This window comes from Lycorma delicatula, chromosome 9 (genome assembly GCF_047948215.1).
Source record: "Lycorma delicatula isolate Av1 chromosome 9, ASM4794821v1, whole genome shotgun sequence".
Taxonomy (NCBI): Eukaryota; Metazoa; Arthropoda; class Insecta; order Hemiptera; family Fulgoridae; genus Lycorma; species Lycorma delicatula.
The window spans coordinates 25,829,026-25,856,043 of NC_134463.1; the positions used below are offsets into that span (position 1 = coordinate 25,829,026).

At 29.6% G+C, this 27,018-nt stretch overlaps 2 protein-coding genes across 4 annotated transcripts in view; both read right to left on the reverse strand.

The window, feature by feature from the left end:
• Window positions 1-8,457: 8,457 nt before the first annotated feature.
• LOC142330230 (cyclin-dependent kinase 2-associated protein 2-like) lies at window positions 8,458-16,332 on the reverse strand. 2 transcript variants are annotated; one of them, XM_075375384.1, is made up of 2 exons: window positions 16,127-16,332; window positions 8,458-9,188 (listed from the first exon to the last, which is right to left on the reverse strand). In XM_075375384.1, the coding sequence occupies exon 2, from the start codon at window positions 9,126-9,128 to the stop codon at window positions 8,736-8,738; it is 393 nt and encodes a 130-aa protein (XP_075231499.1). In that variant the 5' UTR covers window positions 9,129-9,188; window positions 16,127-16,332; the 3' UTR covers window positions 8,458-8,735. The 2 variants fall into 2 exon arrangements, with proteins under 2 accessions (XP_075231499.1, XP_075231500.1); XM_075375385.1 differs by lacking the exon at window positions 16,127-16,332 and adding an exon at window positions 15,985-16,096.
• Window positions 16,333-23,373: 7,041 nt separating this feature from the next.
• The window catches only part of LOC142330245 (thymidine kinase, cytosolic-like), a 33,497-nt gene continuing 29,852 nt past the window's right edge, over window positions 23,374-27,018 (reverse strand). For both annotated transcript variants that reach the window (XM_075375413.1, XM_075375414.1), the window contains exon 4: window positions 23,374-25,333. In XM_075375413.1, coding sequence (XP_075231528.1) covers window positions 25,169-25,333 — 165 coding nt within the window. In that variant the 3' untranslated portion in view covers window positions 23,374-25,168. The remainder of the gene's footprint in view (window positions 25,334-27,018) is intronic.

Here is a 27,018-nt window from a genome sequence, read left to right on the forward strand (position 1 = left end):
GAAAACACTTAATTGAAAATTTCATTATAACACTCCTAATCAAAACTTACATCTACTCCAGAACTTATAAACTAAAACATGTAAATCCCACGTACATAAAGCATTTTTCATGATTGGTTCTTGTCTACAGTCATGATTTGAGAACGAAGAGGATACGATAAAACAACCAGATACTGAACACAATCCACAAAAGACTTCCAGGAATCTTAAAAAAAATACTGGGTAAAATGTCACAAGTATTACAATTTAAAAACAATATGAGCAAGACAAAATTTACAAGTTATTTTTTACTTAAAACACTACATGATTGAATACATTTTGAACAGACCTATCTTTTGCTGATAGAATTCAATTATTGGCAATGAGGAAGTATAATCTAATAATACCCGATTTAAAGTTTTTTCTCAACTGGTTGGTAACAACATCAAATCAAAATATTTGTAGTAAAAATGCCATTGTCAAAGACCACATTTAATACAATAATTCCTAAACATTACCACAGTATTTAATTAGGAAACTGGTATATTGTTAGTATAATCTGGCTGATAACCTTAAAAGTAAATACCTGCAAAATTGTCAATGAAAATTTTATAAAACATGTATATTTGGTTAACTTACAGCACTAAAAAAATATTTGATTAATGTTGTTAGTACATGTTATGTAACTTTTTACTGGCAGTGATCTGTGATAATATTATAACAAAGCTACATACACAGTTCTTTTTAGGGATCTAGAGAAAAAAAGGTTGCTTGTGCATCATATCTGAAATTACTAAATACAATCCTTTCTTTTTCAGCAGTAAATAAACAATGTCAAATATACTGAATGACAAGTAGGTAATTCAATTAATCAAATACAAATAAGCTAATGGATTTTATGAGATAATAAAAGCTAGCATAAAATTTATCAATTGCAAAAGAATCACTGTAAGGATGTGATGAAATGACTAATGGATTACCAGAAATTGGAGAAAAATTAACGAAAAGTAAAAGACTCAATTCAATGAAGATCACATAGGAGAGCAAAACCATCATTATATGAAGAACATAATCAGAGCAATTAAGAGTACTGCTAAAGAGGTTTAAAAAGGAATTACCCATCAAACTGTTAGCAGAAAATATGATTATCCTAAAACCCAATGAGAAATTAAACACTGAGCATCAAATATGGTTTTGTGATTATCCTCATAATCAGATACAAGAATTGTAACACAGAAGCAATTCATGAATCTTGTGTTACATAATATCAATTCTTACCATACCAGATAATTAATTAATTACCAAATATGAGGACTGGGTATTCACTTTGAACGCTTAAAACAATGAACATAATCAGAAAGTTTCTAAAAAGAGTTCCAATCCACAATATTAATTTCATTAACAGCAGAGTATTAGAATTTATATCAAATGATGTGTTATAAGGTAGTTAACTCTTCAGGAACATCATTTTGCAAAAAAATATAACTCCAATGTTTTAATATCACTCACTGTACCAAAAGTGATTTGACTTCATTGTAAAGCCCCATGTTTAAAGAAAAATTTATCACAAGAACTGTTATGGAGTACTTGTAATGAATGAAGTACAGATGAATCATGAGATCTGAACATAACTAAGGACTTTTGGGCTGATCTCAATGATACTAAGTTTCTGATAAATATGATTCAATGATAATAAATTTTTGATGGTTGTCTAATAACCATTTTTCAAATGACATTTATTGGGTTAAGAATATGCCATTATTCATGATATAAAGTGGAAACATAAATTTTAAACACTTATTGTCTTATCTTAAAAGATTGTGTTCTATTTTGAACCTAACCAGTGGGCACAACTAACACCAACATAAATATATGTATACATGCTTATTAAAGTTTAAAGGGCATAAGCTATATATGAGGTGTAGTTCAAAAGTAAGGAGTGATGAGTTATTTAAGGAAGGCTGTCCAAAATTTCACAACAAATAGAGATGTGGCAGGCCTAGTGTCCGAACTGATGAATGTTGAATTCTATTGAATGTAAAACTGAGAAAATCATCACTTTACGATTAGCAATCTTTTTCTAGAATCACCAGAAATTCTAAAAACAACATTGATGTGAATCATAACTGACACTCTAGGCTATCATAAACTATGTGCACTATGGAAGCCAAAAATTTTGACAAGTGTTCAAAAAGTATGACAACTGCATGTGCTTTCCTCAACCACTTTAACCACAAGGAAGTGGTTAAAGTGGACAAATTTTTTCCCGTATCGTCATAGGTAACAAAACACGGATTTCTTATGTAAATGCCGAGATGAAACTACAATCCATGCAATGACATCAATCCGGTTCACCAAAACTGGTAAAATTCAAACAAGACTAGTCTCAAAGGAAAATCATGACAACTGTATTCTAGGACCAAAAAAGTGTGCTTTTGATTGATATCCTGGTACCTGGAAGATCCATCACATCACAAGTCTACTGAAAAACACTTTTTAAACTGCACTGTGCCATTCAAAACTGATGACTGGAAATGCTGAGGTCAAAATTGTTCTTCATGCACAACAGAAATAAATAAAAAATTTGAATGGGAAATTTTTTACCATCCCCCCTTACAGTCCTGATCTTGCACCAACCTGACCTTCATAGGAGGCTACTGGGATTGTCTTGTGACAATCCCAGTAGCCATACTAATTTCTCAATTCCCAGCTCAGATGGAGTTTTTTGGAGGTCGTTTTTTAGACCCTCTAAACCTGATAACACATTTAGTCATCAGTCCTCTGTTAGGATGCAATTGATGCAAGACATTTGTCTGATGGCAATGTCTGCCTTGGCAGACATTTCCATCATGGTATTTGCACAACTATCACCTTCCTCCAACCATAACCACCTACCATAACTTATAACTCTTAGATGGTAACCTAGTGACTAATATCTTTTCCTACAACTCAAAAATTGGCTTGCATTTCAACAATTCGAGGAAGTGAAGAGTTAAAAATCTGAACACAAAAGTGGTCATAATCCCAGGCAATGGAATTTTATGCAGTGGTTTGAAGAAGCTTGTTTCCAAAATATCACAAGTGTTTGGAAAAAAATGGTGATATTTAGAAAAATAAAGTAAATATGTATTTGAAACCATTAATGAAGTTTTCATTAATTTTTTCAACTGTTTTCATTTTGTTACTAATCAGCCCATACTTTTGAATGCCTTGCAGTAACCTCTTTTTTATTAACACCTAAACTATTGGCAACATGTCAAACCAAACAGTCTGATATATAAAACACATAACAAATTTATTATCAGTAATTTTTTTGATGGAACAAATATTGCATTTAGTAGAGTCTAGATAATGAACTTGTTGAAGTTCTCAATTTAATAACCGATATCTAAAACTTTAGATACTAATTATCAAACTAAAACTGTTAAGCCAAGTTATTTAAGTAATTAAAAAGCAATTATCTTACCTTCATTATATCTACTCTAGATACTTATATTTTAACAATCAAAAAATATATAATAGTTTATTCTAAAATAATATAAATATTTTAATATTAAATAGAATTTTAATAATAACAGGTCAAGTCAATTAAGTTATTAATAACAAGTCAAGTTTAAATTAAGTAAATTTTTCTCACTTAACTAAGTTGCTGCTTTACTTTTCTGTCATCAAACAAATGATTTTATTTAATTTTCAGGTGATCAATGTAAAATATATAAAATCATTTCCCCTTTACCTAAAGATAAATAGTTAAACCTTTAAGGTAACATTTATAATTATATCTATAGTATAAATATACTATTTACTTCAATATAGTATTTATATTCTACAATTATGTAAAAGAAAACTACAACTAAATTTCACATAATAAGTAGGTACAATAATACATCTATCTAGGTTATTACAGATAACAGCAAGTATTCTAGTTTACAAACTCATTTATTTTAATATAAAATTGGTTTTGATTGTAGTTGTTTACACTTACACTGAAAAAAAGTAACATTCTAAAATAAGAAACTATGTGATACTATTATATTTAATGGACTTAATAATTACATGCATCAATAAAAACTCAACTAATAAAATTAATTTGATCTTTATTCTTTTACAATATTTTAAATCAGTCTCAACAAATGTATAACTTACTTGCTAGTTAAACAACTATATAAATATTATAATCAAGAAAATTCAAGTACCTGGAAACATAATGGTCCCAGATGTGCAGTACATCATACACAACAGAATATCATTTCAATTTTTATAAAATGAAGTCTTTTAATATTTTTCCTTTTAGATTCTTTTAAATGTCAACAAATATAGTTTGTTAATACTAATAACGATTATAAATTTGGTTATTATAAAGTGTCCAATAGAATTAAAACAATTAAGATACTACAAGTCAATTCCAATAAAATGCTTTGATTTATTTTGTGAAAAAATTCAATCTAACTTCGTTATTATAAATGCATTATTATTTTTAAAAAAATATATATTTACATTTATTCTAACTACACTCAACTATATAACATTTGGGATATTATATGAATATAAAAATATATGGATTTTCTTTTTCATAAGCATACATTTTATGACACAACATGAGATAAAATCCAGACTGAGTAAACCAAACCTACTGTTCCAATCATTTAATTTATATCTATTAACAAAAACCAAAGATTACTTTACATATAATGGGGTAACCTTAATTTGACATAATTGCTGCATTAGCACAATTTATTTTTACTTCATCCAAATATTTAAGAAAACTACTTCCTTTCTTCAAGTGTAAACTAATAAGTTTACAACTAGTTTAAACTAATAAAATATACTTATTTTTTCACAACTTCCTAGTTACTTATGAACACAATATGTAAAAAATATTGGAAAGAGCAGAGAGAAAATACAGCAATTATAAAAATAGAGGATACACAAAGTTAGTGGCTTGACCTAGAAATAAGAGTTGGGGCAAGGGAGATGCTTTCCCATATCTTGTTTGATATGATCAACAGTAAGAGGAACATGTAAGAAGAATGGTAACAGAAATACAGAAGAAAAATAAAGCTAACTAAAGAGTCACACATAGCATTATGTTATAGGAAATGAAGCATAGAATACCCAATAAACAATTAAAAAAAAAAAAATTATAAAAAATATGATTGAAAATGAATATTAAAGAGAACAAAATTTATAAGACTAGGAGACAGTAAACCAGTGAATATCTACACAAAAGAAAGAAGAATATTAGGTACAATGTTAATACAAGATTACAAAAGTGAAAACTGAAATAAAGAAGGATCTTATAAAGAAATACATTTGAATCTTAATATTATATAAATATAGGATGCAGATACTAAAAATGGGGAAAGAAAGACTAGAAGCATTTGAAGATGGACCAGAAGGTATGGGCTCAAAAGAATTCGGAGAAGATTGAATGGAATGAATGAAAAATTAAGAATTAACGAGTGTGTATGAGAATGAAAAATCAGAACTCTAAATAAAAAAGCTAACTGACAGGGACATTTCATGAGAGGATTGATTTAACACTGCTAGAAGAATCAAAAGAAAAGATGAAATGAGATGCTGGAAAAGATTAAAAATTATAAGTAATCTATAAGAAAATGGAAGCTATCAGGAATTAAATGAAAGAGAATGAATGGAATGGATATGATGCAATGGACCTGTCTCAGGGCAAAAAAACTTTCTGCTATACCAGACAGATATCATGTATCATAAAAGATACATGTATCTGATATCACTAAATGCTCTTTTATATTAATGACTTTCATCAACAGAAATTATAATTTGAAGAAAGTAAAAGTAGAGATGAAATGATATGAGATACAGTCGTATCTAGTACCATTTCATCTCATGAAGGAGAAGGAAACCTCTGAACCTTGTGATTCTACCATGGAATCAAAGAGGGGATAAATAATTCAAACTGTAGATTTGAATGGATGATTATGTATATAAGAGGCTGATGGTATACATGCACGTCTATCTTTAATGTTATATTATTTATTTTGTCTACATAACATATGAGCCAAAATATACAGTAATCAATTTTGCGCAGTTCTCATGCACATGTCCGTTCACCAGTGTATTGTTGCATCAGCATAATGTGTTGTTGTTAATAGTGCAAAGAACGTTGTGCTGTAAGGTTGGAATTGAAAACTGGTCTCGCAATGGAGGAAAATGTTTTCATTGTGGAGTATTATTTTCACTCTACAGAAATGCAATCAAGGCAGTCCGAGTTTGAAGTTAGTGGCGAAACAATATCGCAAACAATTTAATAAGGTGACACTGATCAACACAGTTATGCTGTCTATCATTATGAAATTTCACTCTACTGGTAGTATATTGTGTCAACAACAGGAAAGGTCTGGTAGGCCAGCAACTGTGTTCTCAAATGAGAATTATGGATGTGTCCTCAATCAGGTTTTGAAGTCACCTAAACAAAGTCTTCAATGAATGACCTTGAAAATGAACATCAGCAATACGTTGCTTCAGTGACTGTTCCAAAACATAGATGGATTTCCATACCGAATTCAGGTTGGACAAGGATTGACGAACCAAGATATGGATGCCAGGGTTGTGTATTGTGGAAGATTTTTGGCCATGGTACGAGTATCCAGATTTGTTGCTCAATGTGTGGTTCTCTGCAAAAGTCACATTCACTTGGGCAATTTACATCAATCACCAAACAACTCGCTTCCTTGGTTTCAAGAGACCAGATGTTATTGTCAACAAACAGTTACATAGTGAGCATGTGACAATATGGTGTGCAGTGTCAGCACACGATGTGCTTCGTCCATATATTTCATTGAAGATGATAATGGTATACCTCTTACTGTTACCCAGGAACGTTATAGGAAAATGGTGGTCTGGCCATTTATTCAGGATTTGAGGTTTTGTCATGGCAGGAACCTTTGAATGGATAGAAAGTGGTTTCAACAGGATGGGGTGACCAGCCACATAGCTTGACAGTCTTTAGCAATGCTAAAGACTGCAGGAAACCTTTAGCTGCAGGAAACCTTTCCAGGACAAACCATTTCCCATTGGACTGAGTTCATTACCCATCACATTACACCACCTGATGCCTACAAATGGGAAATGCTGTAAGAGAAAGTGTTCAGCTGTGCAGATCTATCCAGAAGTGTGTCTGCATTACATGAGAAAATAGTCTAGATTTTCAGTAATCTACAGCAACCTATGTTCCAGGATATATTTGAAAATCTGCATGACTGTTATGAACAATGCCTACAGCACAGTGGTGTATATTTTGAAATAAAAATAGTACGGAATAACAGATCCAGTACTGTATATTTTGGTGCATACTGTATGTATGTGTATATGATGAAGCTTACGATTATCAGATATGTTATAAAATTGTAAATTAGGGTGAAAACATTTGTCCTTTAAAAAAATGAAGGCTGATCTAACTATTTATAAAAATAAAAGAGTGACAATTGTTACAAATATTATGAAGGTTTTAGGATAAAAAAATTATTTGTTTGTTGTGTTTTACAACTTGTTCGGTACCTGGTTTTCTGTTAGCACATTTTAAATTAATATTAAAAACTGTGCAATATATAATATTGATACAATTCAATGATTTAAAACAAACAAAATACAATAACACACCTTATGTATGCTTGCATTATTCAGTAGCAGATTCACAATTAATATAGAGCAAAGTAAACACATTATATAAAAAGTAATTTTAAATACAATATAGACTCTACAGAATTTAAAAGAAATGCAATATATTAAAAATAATATACATCATAAAGGTAATTTTACTTTCTTTGGTAAATTAAAATAAATTTTCCCTTAACATAGTCAGGGCATCCCTTTTTCCTACTTCTGGATCCATCTTTGGCTTTGATATAAAACATAGTAATGTAATGATGTCTTTACATTCCATTAACAAATATATAAACAAAATGAATAGTATAAAAATGAAAGTAAAAACTAATCACTCTTTTTCTTGTAATTAATGGAAAAAAATTATAAATGAGAATTATCACAATCCTCTGTGGTTATACTATACCTAGGATGCAGTATACATTTACAGTATGAATACTTTATAACATAAATCATGTTTTACTAGAGCCAAAAAAAGATTACTTCAGAAAATACAGCACCACAGTTAATATGAATACACTAATTTTTTCTTATAAACTTAATGATACTTACAGAATAACAGATTTAAATAAATTTATTAATTTAAATATGCTTCAATTTATAGCACACAATAAATCTAAAGTACAAAGACAAATAATTTCTGTTTATTAAATACAACAAATAGCAAAATTGAATCCAGATAATAAATAATATATAAATATAAACAATGCAGTTAAAAACTTAAAACTATAAAAATGAATCATTTTAGTTTGATACCTAGTTTTGTTTTATATTTAAAAATAACTTATTTCATAAGACTTAGAAATCAATATTAAGAACAGACTAACACTTGTACATTATTTATAATAATTATTTCACAAACACAACCTCAATTTGTATTAACATTTCATTAAACATAAGCGTATAAGGTCATTCATTACCTAAAGAAAAATATTTTCAAAAATATCTCAGAAAATCTGATGACTACAAAAAGAAACAAATAATAATCTATACAAATACATAAATAAGGAAAAAAGGATGAGCAACATTAATACTTTTAAGTACTGGTATAACTACAATTTTTTTAAAAAAGTCTAATCATCTTCGCAAAGATCAGGTAATTTAACTGGCCATCACTGTTGCTGAGCACTTCTTTCAGTTTCCATAAGACATTCCCTAACTAATATTCTAGCATGAACAATACCTCTTTTAAGGCGTTCGGTAGATGACTTACTACCAGCATAAGTGGGTCTGATATCCTTACCCATTTCTTCTATAACTGACAGCAACTGAGCATATTTAGTTTGTCCAGGAGGTATTTGTAATCCCACTACTCCTGGAGAAACCGATTTATGATTCAGATTATTATTATTGTTATTGATGCTATTACTATTATTATTATTATTATTACTGCTATTATTATTACTACTACTGCTATTACTATTTGAGCCAGGAGACATCACATCCGTTTTTAATATTATTCCTGAGGAATGTTCAATACCATTAACATTATCTTCTTCCATCATGATGTTATATCATTTTCAAATGAACTATAACTTCTTATTTAATTTATCTTTCCACATAACCTGAAAATTTTAAACAGTTATATTAAATATTTATCGATACTTAGTTTTTTATGTCAAAAAACTTAAAATGCAAGTATTTCTTATATTTTTATTTTTAATTATTTTTTGTAAAAAAAAAAAGAAAAATTATTAAGTTTGTGCCTAGCATAGGAGATGGGTGGGGATAGAGCCACCATCTTGGCATCAAAATGTTTCTACACTCAGTACGCATTAATCTTTCATAGCGTGTGGACTGTGATTTTTCTACTTTGTTTGTTGTGTATTATTGAAATGTGTGCTTTAATAGAAAATCCCACGAGTTGTGAGCTGCATTCAGTGATTAGGTTTTTACTGGCAAAAAACCCCAAGCCAATTGAAATTCATCTGCAACTTTGTGAGGTGTATGGAGATGGAATAATGAGTGAAAGTGGAGTGAGGCAGTGGTGCATTCAATTTAAAAATGGCTGCAACAATGTTCATGATGAGGACTGCAGTGGTCAGCCTAGGCTTGTGAATGATGAACCGATGATGAAAATCAACAATAAAATTTGTGAAAATCACGGCATTATGATTACAGAACTCTCGCTTCATTTCATTACGTTTACTACATGAAATTGTATCGGGGAAGCTTGGTTATCACAAGTTTTATGCAAGATGGTGCCAAAAATCTAAGACAGCAGATTTCTACAAAGAAGGAATTGAAAAGGGCTTGTACATCGTTACGATAAGTGCCTCAATTTAAATGGCAACTATATAGAAAAAATAGTTTAAGACTGCCCCTAATTTTTTATTTTGTTGGTTTTTTATATCCACATGTAAGTTACTTCTGGGCAGCCCTCTTAAATAAATGTGATTCTAAATTCAAAGATTCTAAAATACACAGATGTTATCTGATTAATAAAATAAATATTATGGCATATATACAAATGACATTCAATATGAGCTGTTATTTTAAACATGGAGTGCTCTGTAACAAAAACATTTATATTACAAGCAGGTGACCATCAATGATCAGTAGTCACTAACATTTTTAAACCGATTCAAATCCAAAAATTAATCATAATTAATTGAATTTCAATGCTTAGGATACTGCTAGAATTGTTTAGGTGATTGTAATATAAAATCAGGTTGACACCTACAGCTCTTCAAAAAAGAGCCTACTGTACCACAGATATTAAATGGTTACTTCCTTAAATTTTGTGCCCAGTTTAATCACCTGACCTTATGTATTTTAAACTGTTTTGTATAATTAGGAAAAGTTGATATTTGTGATTTAGAAGTATTTATAATAAATTATTTTCAAGGAAAATTCAAGTAAAACTTTATTAGTGCTTATAAATTCAAAACTTATTCCTTAGTCCACATTCTCGAGATCTCCTCCAAATTCTTCCCAAACAAATTTTAATTGACAGGGACTGATGTCCAAGATCTGCGATGAATAGGAGGATATATATGCCCAGACATCCTTGCATTCTGTTCTCTTATTCCACATAATTTTTTTATTTATTAATTTCATGCTTCTGTAGGATTTCTTACATTTAACTGATTGTGAAGCAATCACAAATATACATGCACTTTTTCAACATAGCATACTACCAGCATAAATATTTACAGTTTGCCATGCACTCAAACTATATATCAAGCCAACCCACTTTTTTAACATAGAATAAAGAAAACAACACTGCAGTCAATCTTTGAGTAGGAAACTTTTTCATTGTTTACAGTACTTCATTCGACTCTTGCACTACTGTAGAAAAAACTCCACTTGTTGGTCTAGACTGGTGCAATTATCACAGCGATATGAGTTATTAAAAAACTGTAAACTGGTCAATTAAGTCTCATGAAATTTGTACTTGGTCAAACAAAAATCATTCTTTATTAGGAAAAACTAGACTTCATAATTTATTGACTGCTGGTGTACCTCAACATAAAGAATCTGGAAATGACTTATGAAAATACAAACCACAAGCAAACATATATCCCGGATTTAACTGATGGACTCATAATGTATAGAACAAATGTTGGGAACCACATAACAAAGAGACAAAAAACAACACTATACAGCACAATCAACACTTAACTAGCCAAGTTCATGTCCAAATTCAGATGGATTGCGGATTCTTTAAAAAGCCTAATATCAGGAATTCATGTCTTCTGGCCACTAGAATAAGTAAATAAACAAACTATTTTTTAAAATAATAAGAAACAACAGCTTTTACATCTTGATAACTGAAAAGAACCAATTAATATAATAAAAAATGAATATGTTTTCATAGATTTTACTAAAACTGAAAACAAATGAATAAACATTTCATTACCAACAAATAAAACTTAAAATTTAAGTTGCATCTACACAACGAACAAAGAATTTAGCTGAATTTATTTATTTTTCAAATCTCATAATCTGTTTTGAAGCCTACCATTCACTTCATAAATAAACATCATAACTTCTTGTATTATCAAATTAACATTCCAAAGTACTCAATACTATAGGAGATAGGTTTAATGTAAAACTCACTGACCACTTCTACACAAAATAAATTTAAAAATTAAAAACGACATCACTCTGGTGAGTGTTCAAATATAAGTTAAAAAAAAGTGCTAAAATTAAAGAAAAATAAATAAATATATTACACAAACCAAATAATTCTACTCCTTTTAAAGTAATCTGTTCAAATTGAACAATGTAATACATAATTTTGAATTATGAAGGTATAACAATTTCTAATAAGATGGTACAGTAATTTTCCTCATAGAAATAAACAGCAACATTAATTAAAATCAAGACATCTTATACACAGAAAGGATAACATTTTACATTCTACAATATTCAGGAAAAGGTCAGTTAGTTAACTGATATAATAAAAGTCACCTCAAAAATGGTACAACCATTCCAAAAATAAACTTAACATATCAACAAAGTGAGGGATTACCGGTTTCCCAAGGTGTTCTCTACAAATATATTGTTGTACATTAGCATGACAAGCCTACCAAGATGCAGGTAATATTCAGCAGCTGACTTTCAAGTAACATAATTCTCACTATTCTGGTTATTCAGGGTTCCCATCAAATTTTAAGACTTGTTTTTCCTACCTTTTCTGACCAATTTAGTAAATATTTCCTGACTCATACAGTAAAATGTATAGATATTTAACTTTTTTACAGCTTCCAACATCCCCATAACTGCTAAAGTCACACCTTTTTCTATTATTTATTGTTATATGCATTTTGAAAGTTTATTTTTTAATGATTTTTTTTTTTTACAAAATATATTAAAAATTAGGCTATTTTTTGTGATAAACTGTTTCAGTAAATTATATTGCAAAGTACAAAAAAAAAATATTTAATAAGTTCTTTTTCATAAAAATTAACATCATGGTCAACTAAAAGTAACACAGATAAGAAATAAAAACTAACTACAAAGTCAATCAATTTGAAGTGACCCCAAGGGTGGTTACTTGACCAATTCAAAAAAAATTGAAACTTACCCACTTGTTTCCTATATATCCAAAAACCTTAAAACTATTTTTTTTAAGTTTTTTATTTAAGCAGTTTACCTGTGGCAGCCATTTTTGTTACGGTGCGCACACCTATTTCTGTGATTGTAAGGGTTTACGGAAAAAATCATAACTAAAAAAAAATTATTGCTCCTGGAAGGATGAAACAAAAAGCAATTTATTCATATTTTCTCCAGGTAAAAAACTGATCCAGTGGTTTATTTACCTATCTCTCATCTTTCTATGAAAAAATTACCAATAAAGTTGAACATGAAAAATGGTAAAATTTCACTTTTGATAATTTTTTTCAAGAGGCAGGGATGGTATACAGTTGAATTATTTTTTTATATGTAAGTAGCTTTACCATAAATAACGTAAATAGTGAAATACTTACCCCTAAATTTTTATGAATTTCTGAAAACTAACCTTTTTAAAAATTTTGGTTTCAAATAACTCTGATGGGGCGGTGATAAAAATCTCAAATTTACACAACTTACAGTGTTTTTGTAGATGTTTATGGCAAATAAAAATGTTTCTTGTGGATTGTACTAATAAAAAAGTACAAACTGTGAAAAAGCGAGAGGTGGCAAACCTAAAAAGACCATTAACAGTCGGATACGAAACCAATTCAAACACAAATTCTATAGTCACAGTTTTCTATATAATCAATATAAATAGAGTCTCTTTTTCTTTTACCTTGAGAAAATAAGAATAACTTGCATTCTGTTTCATCCTTCCAGGAGCAATAATTTTTTAGTTATGATTTTTTCCATAAACCCTTACAATCATTGAGGCGGCCAAAAATGGCCGCCACAAGTAAACTGGTTAAATTAAAAATAGAAAAAAAAAATAGTTTAAGGTCCTGAAACATGTAGAAAACAAGTGGGTAAGTTTCAATTTTTTTGAATTGATAAAGCAACCAGCTTATGTTTTTTTTAGGACACTTCAAATGAAATGACCCTAAAGCAATTTTTTTAAATAACTGGCTTGCACCTAAGATTGCTAAAAAATTTTCACAAAAACTAGCTTACATTATTTTGGAAAGTAAACAAAAAAAAAACAATAACTTGGTTTGTATAAAAATACTAAGAAACACAGATTTCAATTTAACGAAGAATACATAAATGATTAATTCAATTTAACTGATCAAGAAAAGTAAAATTACTGTGACTAAAAGTAATACAGATAAGAAAATTGGAACAGCAGAACACCTTATTTTTTACAGAAAACAAACATTATTAACATTTACTTGAAAAATATTTTGTCATTATTATTGAATGAATATGCAGAATACCATCAAAGTATGGTGCAAGGACATGATTAATGACATAAGAGCAGTTAGTAGCTCCAAGCTAGAGTTTTGACGCTATATATCAAGAAACAATTTTAAAAGCTGCTCCAATATCTTCCCATGAACTTAAGGATAACTTCTTTTGTACAACATTGAGAATATACACAATCTCCACCTTAGAAACATCATCTTTATAACAAAAATAAGTAATTGAGTGTCATTTTGCATAAATGAAGTCGAGGACTCAAATGTGCCATTTGGTGCTAAAATGCTATTACTCTGACCAGAAAATCCAGGCAAAAATCAGACAGATGTATCACAACTGTTCATCAAAGTTTTAGTCTGCTGAGTTGAAGTACCATTGGAAGATTGGAAGAAAACTTTTTCAGTGAACACTGCTTCTTATCTTTACTACTTCATTATGTTGCATTCCTTTACAGTGTGAAGTCACTGCCTTTCGGCCCACATTGCCCTGTCCAAAATGTATTTTACACACGTCACAAAAAGCATGATACATATCTCTATCTCTTCTTAATCAACTGAACTCTGGGTGTAAGTTTATATCTAACCACTGGTCATTAAACAGTCTTTTTAGTGCCATTTAAGAACAATTAATTATCTAAAATATAAAGAAATTCATGGTGGTTTGAGAGAAATTCCAAGAAAACTGTTAACAACCTTAAATTGTTAAAGCCATTCTAATTCAAAAATCATAGGTAACTTTTCATTAAAATTTCACCAGTGAAAAATTAACTGCAATTTGGAATATTCCTCCTTTAATATAAAAGAATTAGGAAATGTTTAGTTAATGGCTGCTTGATGTACTTAGTTGCAATGTGCTGGGTGATGGGGTGACTTCCCGATGTTGGGAAGGTACATCAAATGTATTTTGTCATTACTTAAAAATTTGAAATAAAATAATCTTAATTCGGTAACAAAAATGCAATTCTCAGGAATTTTTGCAATTTTCATGACTTTTTCTGATTAAGTTTATATTTCCTGCCAGTGGGAATCGTGTTATAGGACTATTAAAAAAAAATAATTATTCTCAGAGATGCAGTCCTGATTAATGTTTCTTGTACTACATTTCTTTACAAAAAGCAAATAAGAAAATATAAGCAGTTTAAAACTGCAGTGATTCTGGAAAATTGTGAAATACATGAAGAAACAAATTGATCAATTTATTAAAGTTAAATAAAATGTTAACTGTTAGCCCGTAGAAGCAATGCATCTAAAAAGGGTTTAAATTATCTAATGATGAATAGGCTATCTATAAAATAAAAAACTATAACATAAAATGTCATCATCTTCTTTACTAAAACACATATTAATATTAAAAAATATATTTGTTAAATATTATGAATTGCATGTTAATGAATCATAAAATAGGTATGCTCTTCAGTACAAAATATAAATGCCATTTTTGCATATATTGTATTTCTATGTAGTCTTTCTTTGACATCCAAAAATTACAAATTTTGAATCAAAATATTTCTGAAAGGGGAGAGGAGAAACATCTTAACCCTGACAATACTTTACGAATAATTTTTTCATTGAGGAAAAATACATCATTATTCGGAGAATAAAAAGAATTTTATATAACCTAGAAATGGAAATTACAAATTATCAATTAATCTGTTTTAGTGGTAAAATTACTACTTTTCCAACTTACTTAAATGTGTCAAAATATACAATGTAAAGCCATTACCAATACACAATGTAAATAACCAAAAATATTAAATACATATAAAGTGTACGACAATCAAACGATATCCTCATTCAAACCTTGATTAAAAAATTCATACAATCAACTACAAACCAAAACGTAATATTAATCATAAAATTAAATTTTCAAATAATCGACGTAGGTAGGGTACCATTACTAGGAAAACATGCTATTAATAACAGGGTGTATAAAAATGTATATTTACGTCAACCAAGTACAAATTTATCAGTTAACATGATTAAGTTCTGAAAACAAACATTACTAAAGGTAAGAGTATAACCAATAACGATGATGATCATTCACCTTCCACAAAAGACTATCCTACTTTTTCCGAAAGAAAAATACACTACAAGTTCCCGCAAAAATTGTAAAAAAACAGTTTTCTCATTTTCTATCACATAAAAGAAGTTTCCCTAAAAAAAAAAAAATCACACAAGTTACTTACAAAATTTTGAATTTGGTAATGTAACAAATAGAATAATCATTCTATTCAATTTAGATAAGTGTGATACTTGGGAAATCTAACCACAAACACACGCGGCCGTAGTAAACGATTACTACCTGCGCTGTATGAGAACTGCACTCGACACTGGCGCCATATTGCAAGCAGCTGCTAATGTATATACTGCTGCGGAGATTTAGGTAGGGGAATGTGAATATTTCTTGCCAACTGTGAAATGACTGTCCATTATTACAGAAGTAAACAGTATAACTATCATTTTATAAAAACATCTTTTACTTCCCTTCTCAGATGAGCCCGAATTTTAAGTGTCCTAAAAAACTGATTAAAGTTAGATTCATAACACCTAAGCCGACAAGTACTATTGGGCAGAATTTAAAAGTTGAATTTTTCAAAACCTCTAGCATCAATTTTAATGTTTACTTTCATGTGTACTCGTAAGTTTTGATTTGTACCGCAACAAGTCATAGATATCAAGAAACAGGCCACTTTATTAGGCTTGAGTAATTTTTCATATTTCATCAAACAGTAAACACACATATTCGTCCTACAGCACACTCGCGTGTTGACATTCCTCGTTCTCTCACCGCCAACAGTTCATCCTTAATCTGGGTCTTTAACGACTTTTTAAACTCTGACGATTAATTCAATACTATATTTTAAAGACAATTTTCATAAAATATTATATATATATATATATATATATATATATATAGCTTTTCCTTCAGTGAAGAAATATCAAGGATGGTAAATTACAGTCATACTATTCCTGAAACATCTCAAGTAGCATCCTGTAAATTACAGTGTAAAATATGCAAAACTGCCAGTGACCTAAGCTACATTTAATAAATTGGTTTCCATTGGTCACTAAGACTTAACGATTTAAATCTTTTTTTTTTTTTTTTTTTTTTTTTATACATTGGCTATTATTATACCTTGATATCAGTGCCACTTACATTTCAAAAAACTTCTGATAAACCCACATCATTTATTACAATCAATATCAATATGGCTAACTAATCTTCAAATCTTGGTTGGATCAATATCTATCGTGCTAATTGCCCAAAAGAATTTCTCTTCCTTTTTTTTATTTTTAGATATTGTTGGCTACATTTTTAGTTATATTCTTTTATATATCAACTTTTTTTTTAATTTTAAATTATTTAAGTCGAATTTTTATGGATGCACATAACATTCTAATGTTATCTAATTGCAGTGCATGTGTTTATTAATCTATTTCAATAGAAAAACTCCTCTTATTGATGATTAGAAATAAATGAGCAAAAGGTAACCAATTTAAAATCTTTTTTGTTCAATTATAGGTTGGTAATTAAAGTGCTAATCAGACTAAGATCTTTTATAAATATCATGTTAATACATCGGTCGTTCAGACATAGTATAATGCATGAAACACTTTAGTTAAAAAACTAAAATATTTTACATGAAACTATAGTTGTTTTACACTGCCACTAGTTTATATGAAAAATTACCTACAAGTCTTATTACATTTACAAATAACAGTGTATTCTAGAAAATTTTCTGGTACTTGTAAAAACTTGGACTTAACATTCAGATAAATTTTACATTAAATCAAACATTAAAAAAATTAATGAAGGTTATCAATTTATTCAAACTAAAGCATAAACCTGAGATCCTGTTATCAGCATATATTTCTGGGAATTTTAACTGTTTTAAACATGAGGCAGTACTCAGCCAATTTAATGCACAAAGCTTAAATCAAGATGTGCAAAGGTAAAATATTTTGACAAAATAATATATAAAATGAAGAAAAAATAACAATCACATGATGAAAGGGATTTCTGAGCTACTACAAAACAATGGTGCTACTTAATACCAACAATGAAGCTTAGAAAACCTACGACTATATTTCTACTTCTTATATTAGTTACCATAACCAAATGGTTGTAGCAACCTGAAACAATCAGCTATTCCCAAAAGTAGGATTGACACTCTGATGAATAAGAAACACCTAACATCAGGTTTATAAGGTCAAGTAAAGAAGTTTCGTGCAGAGCCAAATTTACTGATATAAGAATATGAGAACAAGACAGAAAGTATCTGCACTTTCGCCATAACACCTCTTCAAGGTTTGTTTGTTGTCTACTGCCTACTGTGCATGCATGCTTATAGTTAGTACGACTATGGTCGTGTGTATGAAGTTTAATCCTGATCATGTCATTTGCCTTCTCGCTATTTCAGGGTAAACATATCTGTTCAGCTAGCAGTTTGCACAAAGAAATAACAAGTATTTCTCTGGTTGAAGGGTGTGAAAGGAGTTAAAATTTATCATACTTTTATCGCAATATGGTGACAGAGCTTAACCACATAAGTGTTTTATCATTGATCAAGAAGTTTAAAAGTGGCTGGGTGGGTGTGACGTATGAAAGAGAGAGCAGGACGCTGTCAATCTCTATCATGGAAGATAAGATTCAGCAAATTCAGGAGATTGTTCTGGCGAATAAGCGAGTTATCATCAATTAGGTAGCTGTTTCTTTGAACATCAGTCACAGTTCTATCCATAAGATCATGCATGACACAGTTTCTGTAAAGTCTGTGTGTGATGGGTACAAAGAAAGCTTACTGCAGAACACAAGCTCAAAAGGGTTGACATCTTCCAATGCTTACTCGATTGCTTCAACAAGGAAGGTGACACATTTTTGAGTAGAATAGTCAATGGTGATGAAATGAAGAATTCAAATGGTGGTGTTGTACGACAATGCCCGCCACATTGTACAAATTATCAAACTGAATTCTAAGGTAATGGTTCAAGATCCAATACCTTAGAATCTTGCTTCCTCTGACTTTCATCTGTTTGTGATGCTCAAGAATACATGATTTTCCCCAGACTTAGACATGCAAGAAGCAGTGCAAAAGTGACTTCACAACCAAACGAAAACCTTCTTGGAAGGAACACGCAAGCTAGTATATGTAGAAAAATGATGTACAAGTTGAACCCCTACCTTTGTGTAAATAATTTTTGACCAGCCTTTGTATATCAGTATGCAAAGCCCACCAAAACGCAGATAATATGAAGATGAATAACACTCTGTTTCACCCACCATTGGTCTGGATTTATAATGATCATCATTACTATCAGAAAAAGTTACCTGACATGCAATTTAAATTTACAATTCAGATGCTTTATATATTACAATAAAAAAAATAGGAGGTAAAAAATTAATTTATACCTAGATGCATAAATTAAATCTAGTGGTAAAAATAAATTTAACCCTAGAATTGGTATCTTAAGTTCTGCATTGCCAAGTCTACTTATTGATTTAGCAAAGGATCGTAAATACCTTTGATTATCTTGGATACAAATCTGTTAGTAATATACATAATTTTAAAATTCGTTTTTTTAAATATTTAATATAATATAAATTCCATGATCTTTGAGAACTGAGAAAGTAAAACTATCACAAAGTTATATGAAAATAAAAATTTATTGTTAGAAAATATAAAAATGCTAACTTTTTTTTAAGCATATTCTCATGATTACTTACCTAAAATTTCAAAATACTAAAATCATAAAGCATAATTTATAATAAATTCTTACTGTTGTTTTGTCAATAATCTAAAATGCATTCAGAGTAATATCCAATTTATAATTCAAGTCAAGATATTAGTTATATTAACAAATGGATAATCTAAACCAGCGTTTATCAAAACACTGGTTAAAACCTGGCAAAAAAAATTTAGTCAGAATATTTTCAATAATTCTGTGACTAAATTTCCATATTCACTTTGATGAGCAAGCCAAAACATATCTATAACTTCATATGTGAATTGTAGTTGTAATGTTTTATCGGTAGACATTTCAATGAGATGGTCGTGAATCTCAACTGGTAACTTAGAAGCTGCAATAACATTTTCACTAAATGGATTTAGTACCATCTCTTTGAAAAATCATTTTTATCTTCTAGGAAATACCCTGCTAACTGAATTTTTAGCTCATGTAAATGCAACTTCATGCTATCCATACTATGGTGAAAAATAGTGTCTTCTTCAACCAAATTTTTCTGAGTATAATCGGAAGTGAGTGAAAACATACCAAAATTTTTGAAGGCGAATAATCCATATATCAGGCTTCTAAAAGAAAATATAAACTTTGTCATTAATAAAATGTTTTATCATGTCCTTGTAAATTCACATTCAAGTCGTTTAAATGCGAAAATACATCAACTAAGTAAGCCAACAGCAACATATACTCATTATTCTGTAAAAACACTGAGAATGGCATTTGTTTAACCTGGAAAAATATTATTAATTTTTAATTAATAATAATTCCAATAACTGGTTTAACACTTTGAATTGTGATAACCACTTATGTGGAAAAGAAGAGTTTTTTCTTTTCACCAATTTCATTACAGTTTAGCAAACAACTTATTCTTAATGGTTGACTTTAATACGAGGGCTATTCAGAAAGTAAGGAATGTTTCCACCTGACACCGCCAGGCACGTACATATTGGTGTGCTCGTGCTCGGCACCTCAGTCAGCGTCCAGCCGTGACAACGGGAACATCTCCATACTGCCCATTTTTTTTTATATACAAATTTGAAATATGTGCTACAATCAAAAATCCCGCAAACTGTGAAGTGCGATCTGAGATTCGTTTTTTGTTGGCAAAAAACTTAAAACCAATAGAAATTGATCGGGAACTGTGTGAAGTGTACGGGAACAACGTAATGAGTGAAAGTTTTGTCAGGAAGTGGTGCATTCAGTTTAAAAATGGCCGAACAAGTGTTCACGATAAAGAGAAGAGTGGATGTCCGAGCATTGTGACTGACGATCTGGTCTCCAAAATTGACGAAAAGATTCGTGAAAACCGCCGTTTCACAATAACTGAGCTTTCTCTATATTTCCCACAAGTTTCACGCACTTTATTGTTTGAAATTGTTTCACAGAAGCTAGGCTACCACAAATTTTGTGCAAGATGGGTGCATCACTGAGTGATTGAGATTACAGGCGGCAGAATTCTATAACACAGGAATTTCAAAGCTTGTCCATCGCTATGATAAGTGCCTGAATTTGTATGGTGATTATGTTGAAAAGTAGTATTTTAGTCCCTCTTTCACATGTATATAATAAAAAGTTTTTCTTGTACTTGGTTTTTTAAAAATTCCAAAACGTTCCTTACTTTCTAAATAGCTCTCGTAAAATTAACCATTTTTACAGCATTACAAAGAATTTGTTAGAAATTTTCCGGCATATTTTTTTCTGGCAAGAGGATGTCTGTGAAGTAAGTGCACAGTGCATCCATCCCAACCTTAGTATAAGGTGATTTTTTAATTTTTTCAGAAATCCACTGTTTTTTTCCTTTGCACTATCACTACATACTGCATACATTTTTGTCCAATCTATGTTATAGTTCTTAGTAGTTTCATAAAAAACCATCAAAAAGACATTGTTCTGTTGCATGACCAGCTATTGATTTGCAAAACAACATATTTTGTTTGATTGATGTATCCCTATCATTTTCATATCTCACAGAACATAGACTGAAAGATTCATCAAATTGAATACTAAAAAATTCACTTAAACTAACTTGCTGAATTATCTGATCGTGAACATTGGCAGCCATGTCATCGATTTGCCTTGATACTGTGTTGTTAGAAAGCAGAATTTTTTTTGCTTCTTCTATGCCAATTAAAACACTGACCATACCAATTGCAGTAAGCAACATGAGGTTTTCTACAACTGTATGGGGGTTTGGACATCTTAGCTACTCTTAAACCTATGAGATAAGATGTTTCAAGTATACTTTTATGAGTACAGTTGGATTTACAAATAGAAGATTGTTGATTTTACAAAGAATGTAATTTTCTTTTGAAAAATTTGAAGGGTTTGCTTTTATGATCAGGATGTTTAGTTTCCAAGAGTCAAATTAATTTTGATAGCTTCATGCTTTCATCAGAGAGGACTTGAAAGCAACAACACACTGGGGGGGCTTTCCATCCAGTGAGGTAAAACCATAAGTTAATAATTGTTATTGTACAATCCTGTCTTTTTACCAATCAATTCAAAGGATGTGGATTGCAAACTTCATTTTTTCACAAATTTATTCATTTTGCATAACCTCATCTTTTATTTTCAATGAAAGTATGCTTTTAAAATTTGGATGAAGGCACAACCAGATGCACGCTTCTCATTCAAAACTAAGCTGACGTTCTGCAATCCATCATGTCTCTTCTATACTGATGAGAGCACAAATGTATTGTATGCATGTTTGAACATAATGATCTCACAGCAGACCAAATTACAAGGAGCACATATACAAGTTAGAACCCGTAAATTGCTCACGTTTGTACACTTCACACATACATGTTCATACCTGTCGCTAACAATGCAGCTAAATAGTTTTAACCAGGTTTCATAGGATTGCTGTTGGGGAGGTGGTCACAAAATATTCATTATATATATATATTTTTTTACTTTTTGGGGGTTGTGGAACTAAAAAGGATGAGATTTACTGACCTAAACAATTAATTTCTACAGACACTAATTTCAAGTAATATAAATACAGTATTACTTTCTTTTAATAGTGCATCTCATATTTTTGATTAAAAAATATAAATTATCTTTACAAATATATACACTACCCAGTATAATATATTAAGGTTAGTTAATTAACATTAACATTTTCAAAACATCATCAAATCATGAGGATAAAAGATTTAGCAATAAAAGTGAATGCAACTTATGACTAAAAGTAATGGGGAATATGCCACAATAGCAAGTGATATCCTTCAAAACTACTAGAAATAGACATTATAGAAGTAAATAGGTATCAATTTTTAATAGTAGTGTTTAATAGTGTCAAAAAATGAAAAGATGCTGCTTTCAGGGTTTAACTATATTATAAGTTATCAAGGTATCACTTGAAATCTTAATAACTTGGATGGTCTATTTGTCAGAGGCTAGCATGTTATATACAAATCTTTTTAATATTAATTTATATCCAATTTTATCTTATCCAAAGATAAGTTGACCAGTTCTGAGACAGTAATGATTACTAAACCGAATGTCACTATTTTCAAATCCAACTTAAGTTGACAACTCTTACTAGGACCAAATTAAGTTTAAGTGGCAGTTTACCTTGAAATTGTGTTCAAATAAACAACACACATATACAATGTTTTTTTTTTTTTTATTTAAGTTTTTATTTGCTTTTTTTATGTTTTCTATATAATACCAAAAATGTATGCAATGACAGAAGGAGAAGAATGAAAATGTTCTGAACAATAAACACTGAAAAATGAAAAGTATTATAAAAATGTATAACATAAAAACACCAAATAACTGTTATTCTTTATAAGACTAATAACACAATCACTTTTACTTGATTTTATATATATATATATAATAAAATATAAAAATAAAAAACAATTATAACATTTTTGTAAGAAAACAAAATGCAAAAAAAAAAATGAAAACAGAGAAAGATTGAAAACAGTAACTCTAACACCAAGTAACAGCATGTTTTTTGTATTATCAGCTCAATAATAAACTTAAAATCAACTTTACAATATAAGTACCCTCTAACATTATGAGTCAAATTAAAACAATAAAGCTGTCAAACTTTTATTTTTCTTCTTAAATCTTCAAATAAATAATGTAAAAATTATTTCATAATTTTGAATGGTTTTTTTGACTGATTTAAGTAAAACTACATTCACACACATTCAATAATTATATATTTAAATGACAGTAATACATTTAAGCAACTGCAGTTAGGATTGTCAATTAAAGACAATCCTACAGACAAGCAACTACCAATATCTTTTAATACAAAACTCTACTATATGAATTGGCTAGATTTGATGTCTCCTAAAACAGAATCATTCATACTCACTAGAAATATGAAAGTTTTTCGAACTTATCTTTCAGTAACTTTAAAATTTGTTTAAAAATAAACAGGCTGTCAAAACAAAACTCAGATAAGACTATATATTAGATAAAACTTTTCTCTTCACATGCTTGACTGCATGTTGCTTTAAATAATTATGAAAAGTTTATTTACAAATGAAAATAATAATCAGTTAGTTAAAAAAATGATCTTCCACACAAAACAACTAAGAAATTAAATATTCTCTAATTTGGGAACTCACTATCCAAAAAATGCATGCAATAAACTAACTCCTAATACATCTATGAAGCTCTGAAGAAAATACCCATTTAATACAGTTTTCTCAACAAGAACTGGTGAGAAAAAAGTAGATTAAGATTAGCTATTGTATTATACTTATTTATAAACCTGTATTATTTAAGTACAGCTTTGAATTTTAGTTTAACCAAATTTTACTATTAATTATTACATTACATACAACAAAGTTGATTACCGTTTCATCACCTAATTTGGCAAAGAAAATCTGATATTGTAAAATTATTAGTGTAATCATTAAGGGATACTTCTCAACTATATCTGACACATTTTTATGTAAAAATAAACTTGGACTAGACATGTTCAACAAATATGATATGATGGAATGATGCTGTCACTAAAGAATATAATTATCACTAAATACACAAACTTAGAACTAAAAAATGAAAATGCATACATGACTTTCATTAATAATAAAAAAATACTTTTCCTAAATAATATACAACTTTATAATTGAATTCAGTGCATTGCATTAATATTAATCAATAAATTAAATTGCAATACATCCATTATATACAAATTGTAGTTACATTAAATTTAAAATAAATAACTGTAATAGAAGACAAAAAATTGTAAACCTATAAAATAAATTTTGCACACCTCACTTAGATGCACACAATTCAGTTTTTTAAATACCTAAAAATCTTTTCCAAATAAAAATGCAACAAATATCCAGATACTAATACACAAATTACAGTACTAATGCATTATGTACCAAGCTATACAAAGAAAATTAAGAGCATTTTGCTCTACATAATACCCTTTTTATATATAAAAAAAAATTCTAACTTTCGTTTCTATTTCATATCGGTAGTATAAAACACATTTAAATATTTATATTTCATTAATGGACATTATTATCCAAAAAGAGATTTCTGCACTGCTTCGTCACATCAAAACCATTAGAAACAGGCAAATCTTTAAATGGTGACTGTTTAACAGGATTTTTTAAACGATGACATTCACGGCAGACTGCCATATACTTTTCAGCACCACCAATTACTTCAACCTACATCAAACAAGATAATTAAAAATGTGTGAAACAAAACCAAATATATCAAACATTAACAAAATATGAAATAAAATAAACATAAATTATATCAAAATAAAATAATGACAGTATAAAATCTAAATTACAACCCAATACTTTTGTTTATTTTATATTTGAGGAACTCTGTTGTTTACGCCGTTTGGCGTAAAGTTGTTTTTATTTTCAATAATGTTTTTTTGTCTTTATCTTATCCACTGTGGTCGCAATGTTTAATAAAAGCAATTTCTATTTAACCACATTAGTTTTTAGCTGTTTGTTATTTAATTTTAATATTGTCAAGTTCCTAGAAATATACATTTCTTTGTCTGCGATCACGTCATTTCCTGTACTTGTTCGTATTTCAGTATTTTTATCAGTTTTACGTAACTCTTTTAATGGTCTGTTTGCTTATAATATTAATTTTCGATATGGTTTTTCTTACCCCAAACTTCCCGTCTATGCTAATTTCTTTGTCTTACCAATACCAGCACACTAGCTCTTGTTGTCAACACACACACTCTCGTCGGTTTATTGCCTTCTTAGTTTCCCCCTCTTTTCATCACGCCACTATTTCTTCAGTCCAGATTAGACTTTCATAGTGTGCGGACCCAGGACTCGACCTTGTCTCTATCTTCGTACAGTTGCAGTCCAGGACAGACTTTCTTGGTGTGCAGACCTATGGACTAAGTCACTTCTTTACTTCGTCCAGCCTCGTTTCTTTGTTAAGTTATTCTTCAAATTCACTATATTACATCTATGTTGAAAGTGCTTCAATTACTACAAACTGACAATTCTATAGACGCTGAATCTTCTCAAACTGCAGATTTTATTTCCACCGATACAGAATCTCTAAATTCGTTGCTGCATATCTGAGATACTACGTATTAGCCTAACTCTACACCACGTCTCACCCCTGCACTCCAGATACACCACGGCGGACAACGCCCAGGAATTACTGCATGTATTCATTTACCTTCATTCACAAGTTTGTCGTTTACTAATATTTGTGTGCTATAGGCAAGTTTAATTTTCATTATTTATTACGTTTAAACAGTTATTTTATCAGTAAAAATTTGTGGAACATTCAGTTCATCGTACCTTATGCAGTTTCACTTTCAAGTGTAGTTCACAAAACCATTTACTCACTTAAGTACAGTCACGACAGGTTACTTACATAAGGTTGTATCATTGTTCAGCTGCAACCTATTTTACGTGCTTTATTAATTTCAATTTTGTAGTTATGATAATTAACTCTATAATTTAATCTTGTATCTTGTTAATCCTCGAGATTAATCTTTTTCTACTCATGAACTGTGTTCATAATACTGCTCTAAAATTAAACTAAAACAATTTATTCCTGATGTGGAATTATGTTTTAGGACTTTGCAATTTTATATTTTCAAGAATGCTTATTTACCAAAATGAACTCTACATATTATTACTTATTTCAATTTGATTATTGTAATTAACTCTTTTTTATACTGAAATTATTGTAATTCATTTTTCTAAGTTAATGACATTTGTTCATTCCTAATTTTCAATATTTACTGCATTTGTCAGCAATGCAATAGTTTTTCAGACATACTATGTTTATTGATGTTATGTTTTTCTAAATTTATAATTAAAATAAGGTATTATATGTTCTCTTGTTTTCAGGCTTTGTT

What these genes read in the sequence shown, in the direction of transcription:
- LOC142330230 (XM_075375384.1), bottom strand. Translation starts at nt 9,128, where the DNA reads ATGATGGAAGAAGATAATGTTAATGGTATTGAACATTCCTCAGGAATA.